Source organism: Crocodylus porosus, unplaced genomic scaffold (assembly GCF_001723895.1).
Source record: "Crocodylus porosus isolate Cpor-Errol unplaced genomic scaffold, CroPor_comp1, whole genome shotgun sequence".
Classification (NCBI taxonomy): Eukaryota; Metazoa; Chordata; order Crocodylia; family Crocodylidae; genus Crocodylus; species Crocodylus porosus.
The window spans coordinates 66,240,404-66,249,571 of NW_017728931.1; the positions used below are offsets into that span (position 1 = coordinate 66,240,404).

General features: G+C 39.5%; 1 protein-coding gene across 7 annotated transcripts in view; it reads left to right on the forward strand.

Annotated features, from left to right (window-relative positions):
- CEP290 (centrosomal protein 290) overlaps positions 1 to 9,168 on the forward strand; it is a 100,365-nt gene that overhangs the window by 88,515 nt on the left and 2,682 nt on the right. For 6 of the 7 annotated variants that reach the window (XM_019545272.1, XM_019545271.1, XM_019545275.1 and 3 more), the window contains 5 exons: positions 614 to 786; positions 2,720 to 2,861; positions 6,315 to 6,388; positions 6,511 to 6,614; positions 8,755 to 8,861. In XM_019545272.1, coding sequence (XP_019400817.1) covers positions 614 to 786; positions 2,720 to 2,861; positions 6,315 to 6,388; positions 6,511 to 6,614; positions 8,755 to 8,861 — 600 coding nt within the window. The remainder of the gene's footprint in view (positions 1 to 613; positions 787 to 2,719; positions 2,862 to 6,314; positions 6,389 to 6,510; positions 6,615 to 8,754; positions 8,862 to 9,168) is intronic. The other variant, XM_019545273.1, reaches the window with a different exon arrangement.

Genomic DNA, 9,168 nt, shown 5'->3' on the forward strand with positions numbered 1-9,168 from the left:
GACAAGCCCGAGGGGTACCGGCTGCGTGACAAGCCTGGGGCGCCAGTGAGGGCGCAGAAAGGAAACTGACCAAACAACGTCCGGGACATCTGCGAGGCTTGGGGCGTGGTATAGGGGAGGTTGGAGCCACGCATAGCCCATAAGGCTGGGGTACACCAAGTCAATCCATACAGAACAGGGGCCAGGATAAACAAGAGCACCGTGTCTAAGGGGACAAAAGGCAGCCTCCATTATAAAAATAGATAACATCAAAGACGTGGTGGGCGAGAACGAGGGTGCTGGATCGCCAGCTTGGCACAGTAGGGGACGTTGCAGAGATCACGGCCGCTCCTAGGACCCCGAGCCATGACACATGCCAACAGCTTTCATGTTGAAGTTGCGGGGTTTTTTGACACAGCCCATAAATGTTGCCAACCCCTGATCTAGTATCTATCTCTTCCCTCAGATTAACAGAAAGTGAAATTAGTAACAGTTGGAGATAGTGCTTCCTCACTTTTAGTTGACACAACAGCCTATTAATTTTACATGTTGCAGGTTTGATACTTTTTAAAAAGGGGGTGTGAATCCATTTGGCCACAGTGTACATAATTTTGTCTCTGTCTTTGGACAATAGGAGGCTGATGCTGCAGAGAAACTACGGATAGCAAAGAATAATGTAGAAATAATAAATGAAAAGTTGACTGTGCAGCTGGAGGAGACTATTAAGAAGTTAAATTTTGCTGAAAGCAGAGGCCCACAACTTGAAGGAGCTGACAGCAAAAGATGGAAATCGATCGTTGTAACAAGGTAGGAACTAAATGTAAAAAAAAAAGCAAAGTAATTTTTGAGTTTGCCTTTAAATGTTTTTAAATGATTTATTCTTTTTTCATAATTCTTATTCTTCCTTTTAAAGCCAGTTTTCTCAACCTAATATTAAGCTCTACAAAATATTCTGTCATATGTTCAATATACAAAAGCTTAGCCTTCACAAAGATTTACTCAGCTCCATTGGTCTTTGAGGCTATGGAGACTTTCGTTATTCACTCTAAGCAACAGCAGAATGCTGAATTGCTGTATTGGAAGCTACCTTTTGAGATTCTGCTGTTCCAAATTGTGTGGTAAATATGTTCCTCAATGTCTTACTATGACAACTTCCAAAACAGGGAATTTAAGTAAGGTCAGTAATCTGAATTTCCCAGACTTTGCCATATAAACAGGTGCATAGTGATGATAAATGGAGAGAGGTATAAAAAAGGACATGTGAGAAAAAAAATCCAAACACTTGGCTGAAAAGAGGAAAGAGCTTATTTCCTAAATCAAGAATATGATGATAGATGAACCCCTGTATCAGACAGATTTTAGAGAGAAGGCATGAAGAATGGAAGTATCTGTATGTTATTCCCAAGCTAATATATTTAATAATAAACAGGTGAGGTGGACCTGAAGCTAGTCAATTCTTCCACATTCCATGGAAGAATGTGGATAGGAAAAGAGGTATCATAGTCTTGAACCTTAAATCATCAAACTTCCTTTGTACACCAAAATTAATTTGTCTAGGAAAAACACATGGTCAAAGAATGCTATTATCTGATCTTACAGAGATGTTATTTGTTGTTAACAGTAGTGCATTGTATTAACTGCTCAAAAACACTGTTCATGTTATATCCATTATTATAATTGTCTCATTTTGGCTCTTTTCATTCTCTGATCTATTTGACAGGGAATGAAATCATAATGTTTGATAGGAGAATTATTCTCATTATAGAACTTGATTTCATGTAAACTGTGTTGTACTTATTCAGCTCCTGTTTTATATGTTAGAGCAAACACTCTTTCTGGGAGTTTCATTGATTTCACTTGGTGTACATGTACCCCATGCACACATCAGAACCTTTTGGAAACAGGATCCAGCATGTGCCTTATATATCCTACTTCTCCCAGGAGAATAAAGGACAAGTGAACCCAAATTCACCTTAGTTCCTTGCTACACAAGACAGTGAGAAAGAACTGGAAAATACTGCATGATGGTTGATTTTAAAATTACGATCACAAAACCATGCAATGTGGCTGTATCTTTGAATGATGTTTTTCACTGTTCAGAAAGACTTCAACTATCTTTCACCTAAGGGACGATTATATCCAGCACAGCGTGCACTTAATACACCCCCCTTTTTTTTCAAAATGCATCCACATATCCTAATACACACACACGTGCTGCTATTCCCTTTTCAAGCCAGTCTGCTACTGCTCTATGCATAAGAGACAACCCAATGCCAGATAAGGGTTACACATTTCTCCTTACTCCAGTTTGGTTGCATACGGTGTTGTTCTTGGATCTTCCACACTTGTCAAGTCAAACATTCATCACACTATCAATCCTCTAAGTTATTTCATAGGACCCTGAGCAGATGGGCAACTCTGGTGCCTGCCCCTTCTCACCCCTACTCCCAAACTCTGTGCTGAGCAGCAGTGGGAAGAGTGGCTGCAGAGGTCTGTGGGCCACCAGTTAGACAGCCATGTTTTAAACCTTTGCCTTTTTGGATAAGTTTGTTTAGTCTGTAACTAAAATATTGTGTTTCTATTCCCTGAACACATGGTTAAACTTGTAGTAGAACTACCATCTTTGTTTTTCAAAAGGTTGTCTGAATAACAGGTTTACCGGGTGGGAAAGGATATTTTTCTGGAGTAGGAACTTGACTAGTATTGGCAGAATGGTCCTTAATTTCTTCCTTCTTTTTAGGATGTATGAAACCAAGATGAAGGAACTGGAAACAGATATTGCCAAAAAAAATCAAAACATTACTGAACTGAAACAGCTACTGAAAGAGGCAACAGAGCATGAACGCAGCACTGAAAAAAACATACAAGACTTAAAAGAACAAGTGAGTAAAACTTGAGTAAAACTGTGAAAGAAAATTGCTTAAATTTTACTCACTTCTCATTGCCTTTTTTAATCTGATTCTGTTTTCTGGCTCTCTTGATGTCCTGCTGTAAGTTTGTCATTGTTATGGTATCTTCACTGAGTATTTCATACTTTCAACTGTTTGGATTTAAGCTTCAAATTAACCAGGACTTTCTTTGTGTGTAGATTATCACAACATGTGCGTAATATAGCTTACCCTAAATCATTGGTTGTTGTTCTCATTTTTTAAACTACTACTTTTAAACTGCTTTTTGGCAAAATGATCAGTAGTTTTTCTTCAGTTCTCCACTTCTGTAGATTTGCCATTGTAGTATTGTTCATAAGTACTGAGGTATAGATACTGATTTGTTCATTGTACCTTAGTTTTGTTCTTAATCCATTCAGCTGAGTTTTGACTTTGAGCCTACCACAGACACTTTTTTTTGCTTCAAGAGGGTGATGATTCCAAGGATGGGTCTCTTACAACATGGGTGTCAGTCTCACTCCATGTTTTAGGCTGAATCCAAATCATGAGGCTCCTCATGGGCCATATCCAGCCCAGGGTACGAGGCAGCTGTAGTGGCACCAGAGGGGCCAATGGGATCAGCAGGATGGGCAATGGCTGGCAGTGGCTGGGACAGGAGAGAAGGGGTCACCAGCAGTGGCAGTGGTGGAGCCAGTGGCAGTGAAAGAAGCTGCTGCAGAGCTGTATCAGCACAGCCTTTGCTTACTTTCCTGCTACCAATGGCCATACTGTCCCTGCAAAGGTGCCCCAGATCCTGTGGCTGGCCCCAACCCCTGATAGCCATAACCCCAAATTCCAGCAGCCCACAGGCTGTATGTTTGACACCCTTGCCCTACAGAATTTAGGGGGACAGTTTGATATTGTGTCACTGTTTAATACTCTGTTCTGTAAACATACAAACCAGAGGGTGCATCTACATGTGCACTTTACTGCAGAGTTGGCTAATTAGCTCTGTAGTAAAGTGTCACTGTTGACATGTGTGCCGGTATTAGGACACAGTAAATTAATTAACCCTGTCATAAAGATAGTACTGTCAGGTACAATACTATCTTACAATGGAGTCATTTACTGCTCTGCAACACATAAATGGTGACTGAGACAGCAGCACTTTGAGCCAGGATGGAGCAACCCTGGGCTGGAAGCAGACTTGGGGAGGGTCTGCCACACAGCTCTGCAGTTTCAGCATATTGGTGCGCCAGCCAACCTTTCCACCACCTAATGATGCTGAGTGGAGCCCAGGGCTGACCCCTCCCGAGCCTACTGCCAGCCTGAGGCTGCTATACCCCAGCTCAATGCTGCTGTCGCAGGCACACATGTAGACGCTGTGCCCAGGAGCAACGTATTCCAGAGTTTATCAAGTTGCATTAACTATGTGTATATGCACCCAGAGATGCTTCCAAGCCTGTTTTTGCAGATCTTACTGATTTCTTGTTTTTCAGTCTTTATATTCAAATAAAAAAGTTTGGTCAAACTTTTAACCTAACTTGGCAGAATTCCTTTAACTATCACAGAGTAATTAACCTCAAGACTCAACTTTTATGATTAATATTTGGCTGTTTTTCCTTTATTTTTAATGTTTGCATGATATTATCCAGAAATATGTAGGCAGTCAAAAGACGTCACAATAAACAGAATACTGAATTATTTTGAAACATTTTAAAATTGAAGTGCTCTATGCTTTGCTCATTTTAAATGAGGCAAGCTATTCATTTAGTATTTTTGCCATACCTGCATGTACTTAATTCATGTCAATTCTTGCTTGTAGCAGGCCCACTCTAACTTACCTTGTTTGTTTTCTCTCTCTCTCCCCCTCTTTAATATAGCCAAATGGTTTTTTGCCATTTCCTTTGCAAGGTCTAAGCCAGCCTGACTTGCATCATTTCATACTTTTTGACCTCCAACACACAGGTTTCTTTGCTAATTTGTCCCTTTTTCTATTCTTTGTGGGCTCTATTTAATGCAAAGATGAACAAGTATTTGGAAGCTATGTTGTAAACAAGGGTAAAATATTTGTAACGTAGGGTTCCAGACCCAAGCAGAAGAGTAATTCAAAAGAGAGACCTGGAGTAAATAAAGTCCAAGCCACCTTCATTTTTAAGTCCTGGAAATCTTAAACCCCATTGATTTCACTAACTAGCACCTTTAATTTCTAAGAAATATGAACATTTTATAATTGAAAACCTTAATCACAGACCTATTTTTAGACTTCCATTTAATTTAAATTAAAATCAACTTGTGATTATTTGATCCAAGTTATTTTTTAAGACTAGCTCTTCTGAAAGATCACTCACCAAAACTAGTCTAAAATAGCTTCATTCCCTGGCTGCCTGGAGCAGAACTCTCATGGCTCTCATTTTCAGGAGTATCTGAAGCCTGCCATTATTAGTACCATTTGTTTCAACTCTGCACATGGGAAGATACCATCCTGTAATGAGACAGTTCCCAGTAGTATGTATTTATGTGATTTCTTTAAATATCCAATTTCTTTAATAATTTGTTGTCCATGCTCAGCACCACCTCATGAATGCTTTCTTTCTGTATTTGATGGTACTAAAAAATCCCACAAGAATTTTAAGCAATTTGACCCTGGCCTATTCCCTGTACCCAGAATCCTGCAGAGAGAACAGAATAAGATGGAGGAAAGGTAATTTCTCAGCCACAGATTATGGGTCTGCTCCTACAAACTTTATTTACTCGTATGAATAGGTAATACTTACTCCCATAAGGATTGCAAAACCAGGCCCTATGATTTACTGCTTAAAAGCTTTCTGTTAATTATAATCACCTTTAAACAACATAAAAATAGAACAGGTAGATTTTGTTTTTTACTTAGATCAAGCCATTTGGTTTTGAGAAGTGAAAGTTTACAAAGAAACGTAGGTAGGGAGACGTGCAGATAGCTATCTAGTGAAACTTTTGAAAGTAGAGGGCTAATAGCTGTAATTCATGTAAACACTTTTCTAAATCCTGCTGCATCTTTATGTGCTTAAAGATTTATGAGCCAGATTTAGAAAGGTAGTTATCTAGACTCTTCTGTACATATAGTTTTTCTTAATGTAAAGCTCATAAACTATGTAAGCTCGTAGACTAGTCACAGTAATTTGGTAGATAATTCTATAGAGGCTTAGATATTACCAATATCCAGAGAGAGCAAGTACATATTTTGTTCTTTTTATCTTGAATATGTTTATAGTGCAGGTTTTCTGTCCAATAAAAAGTTCTTTGTCTCTTTCTCCAAGATCCATATGGTACACATTTTCTCATTATGCTGTTTTGCTGCTCATTTTTCCCTTGTATTTTATGCATGGGATGATCAAAATGACTTTGAGTTTGCAAGTAGCTTTTATAGATATTGTCATATGAGGTGTTTCCTAATTTGTATGCATGGGTTTGTTTTTTTTCCCCAAGATTGAGCTTCTCAAACATTTTCCTGAAGGTGCTAAAACAGAGCAAGGCCTTAACAGAGAGCTTCAGCTTCTCAGGTGAGTACCATAAGAAAACACATCCCTTTCCAGAATATATCGAAATGAGAATTTAAATATTATTTTTACAGTAATAATGCCATTTCTAGATACTCTTCACAGAATTTGATGTTGTCTTACAGGTTAACAAACAATCGGCTGGAAAAGGAAAAAGCAGAACTAGCTCATCAAGTGGAAATGCACGAGCATCAGAGAGGTATAAATGCAAGTGGAGACTCTGCAAATGGTAACCAATTTCAGTACCTGAAAAAGACTTTTCTTCACTCTGTGCCTGAGTCTATCCTCACTCTTGACTCTCCCTGCCATGCTACAGATTCCAGTTAACTGCAGTTACTGAAGAGACACATTAGCAGAGTTTTGGTACAAATATCAGAGCTCTTCTGGCCACATCGCAGATCCTATCTGCTGGAGGCTCACTAGATTGTTGTGAAGAAGATTGGTTGTTGAAATGCATGTGCTTTAATCCTCAGGTTGAACAGAATCCAGGGTATAGTCCCTGTCCTGGAGTACAGCTTTGTCTAGCTTTGCCTCATTATACCTGGAATTCATTCCAATTACAATAAAAGCTTTGTTATCCGGCATGAGTAGGGTAAGCAGGGTGCCAGTTATCTAAAAATTCCGGTTATCTGAGCCCGCTCTGCCCCACGCAGATTCCTTTCCCTTCCCCTGTCCCTTCCCCTGCAGACTTTCCTGCCTGGGGGGACGCATGCGTGCATGCACGCACTCAGACCCCCCCAATTTTTTTTCTCTCTCTGCCTATGCGAATATCAACTGAAAGGGCTCCTGGCAGCTCCTTTCGGCAGTGTCACTGATGTAAGTAACAGAAATACTTGATGTGCGTACTGGATAGACTCAGCAAAGATTCCTGTTGCTTAAGTGAGGATTTGTTTCGAGGGATATTGGAAATTCCAGTTAATAGAGTATTCCGGTTAGTAAAATGCCAGTTAATACAGCTTTTACTGTATATGGTTCTCTGGTCTTATTTCTTATTCTTTAGACTCCCCGCAACACCCTCCCACCTCAGTAAAGCCAGGAGCATTCTGATTTGCAGTTTAACTTTGATTGCACCCAACTGCAACATTCACCTGAAAACAGGCGCACAATTTTCTGTCCATCATTTCTCTTTACTTGAAAGAAAATATAGTGCAAATCTTTTTTAAATAAAACCAAACATCCTGCATACAGTAACCCTAACCTCTGGCTCACTCTTCCTTCTGGGCACCCCTTCCTCAGGATCTTGTGGTCGTTCTTTTCATTTTCTATCACTGAAAATAGCTAAATGCTCCCTATTGTAAGGCTTCTCCTTCCGTGTCCCAATTCTAGTAATTACTGTAGCCTTTGCTCCAAACACTTGCCATAGGCCTCTTCAGTTGCCTGTTAAGTTTTAATATCTTATTTTTGTCTGGGATGAAGAGTCTTGTCACACTGAAAGGTTTATGTGATGCAACAACTTTATAGTGAGAACAGTGTGATAATTTAATAATATTAAGCAGAATTTTAAGTTGAATGCATTCCCCAAATTGCCAAACCACAGTAAAAGTGGATAACTGCTCCACGACCTTTGTAACACTAATTTTGCATGGCATCAGTTGTACACATATTAAATCAGTATGTCAAACACCATGTTTTAAATTATCCAGTAATAACTTCACAACAATGAATAGGGCTCGTGGACACAAATTAAGCTGGAACATTATTCAAAGAGAAGTGGTAGAAGAGAAGCACCATCGATTACAGCATTAAAAGTTGACCCAAAATAATGTATGCAAACAGATGTAACAGATCTCTTCCTTTCCTAATATTTTAGGCTATTGCCACAAGTTGGTTTGATGAATCTCACCTGAGTTCCACCCCCTGCCTCACCCAAGTTTAATCAGCTGCAGTCAATTGTCAGATTGCAGTAGAAAGGAGACTTCAGGGGGCTTTAGAAAGGAATGTTGTTTCCAGTGATTGGGTAACAGGCAAGAAGATTGCTATGAAAGTTAGACAGGGGTTGAGAGTCTACACTATAAAGTGCCACACTTGGTGGGTAGCCTGGGAGAAGCAGAGATCTTTTCATATTTCTTTGGAACCATTTTTCATCATCCATGCCAAGTTAAGAGATGCTAAGAGACTATTGCCTGTCAAGAGCCTTCTCTGAAGGGAAAGTAGCTCAGCAGCATAAAATCTGATATAGTCTCAGGTACACTGACACAGCACAGATTGTACCACTGAAGGCTACACTGGATAAATGCACGTTAGCAGAATAGTTTTTTTTCTGCTGAAATGGTAACTGTAAAATGACAATGGGCATAGGATTCTGATCAGGTTAATTGTATAGCCTAACTTACAGTGCCTTAACTTAACCTAAATTCTTATTTTTGTAGGACAAGATGAGTTTTTGGGTACAGGTAGAACTGACAAGCTAATGACAGATATGGTTGACCTTCAGATGCATCTGAAAGCATCAGAACTAGAAAAGCAGCAACTTAAGGTGAGTACTGCATGTCTGCCATTTGGTTCACTTTTGACCATACAAAGTTAGGTATAGGTTGATGATAGAATCCTTCTTAATTTTAGTTATTATGTCTCAAAATATTACTTTTAAACTCGCTAGAAGTGTCTGTAGAGACTCTTGTGAATGTGTGCCCCTAGTGTAAGAGAGGGAATTTGGCATTGTCCAATACGCTGAGCAGCTGAAATGTTCCACCATCAAATTGCTCACACCTGCTTCTTCCCTGGATAATTTGGTAGCCAGTTACTGCCATTCTTTGGCTCTTTCCTTTCTCCCCATATGACAA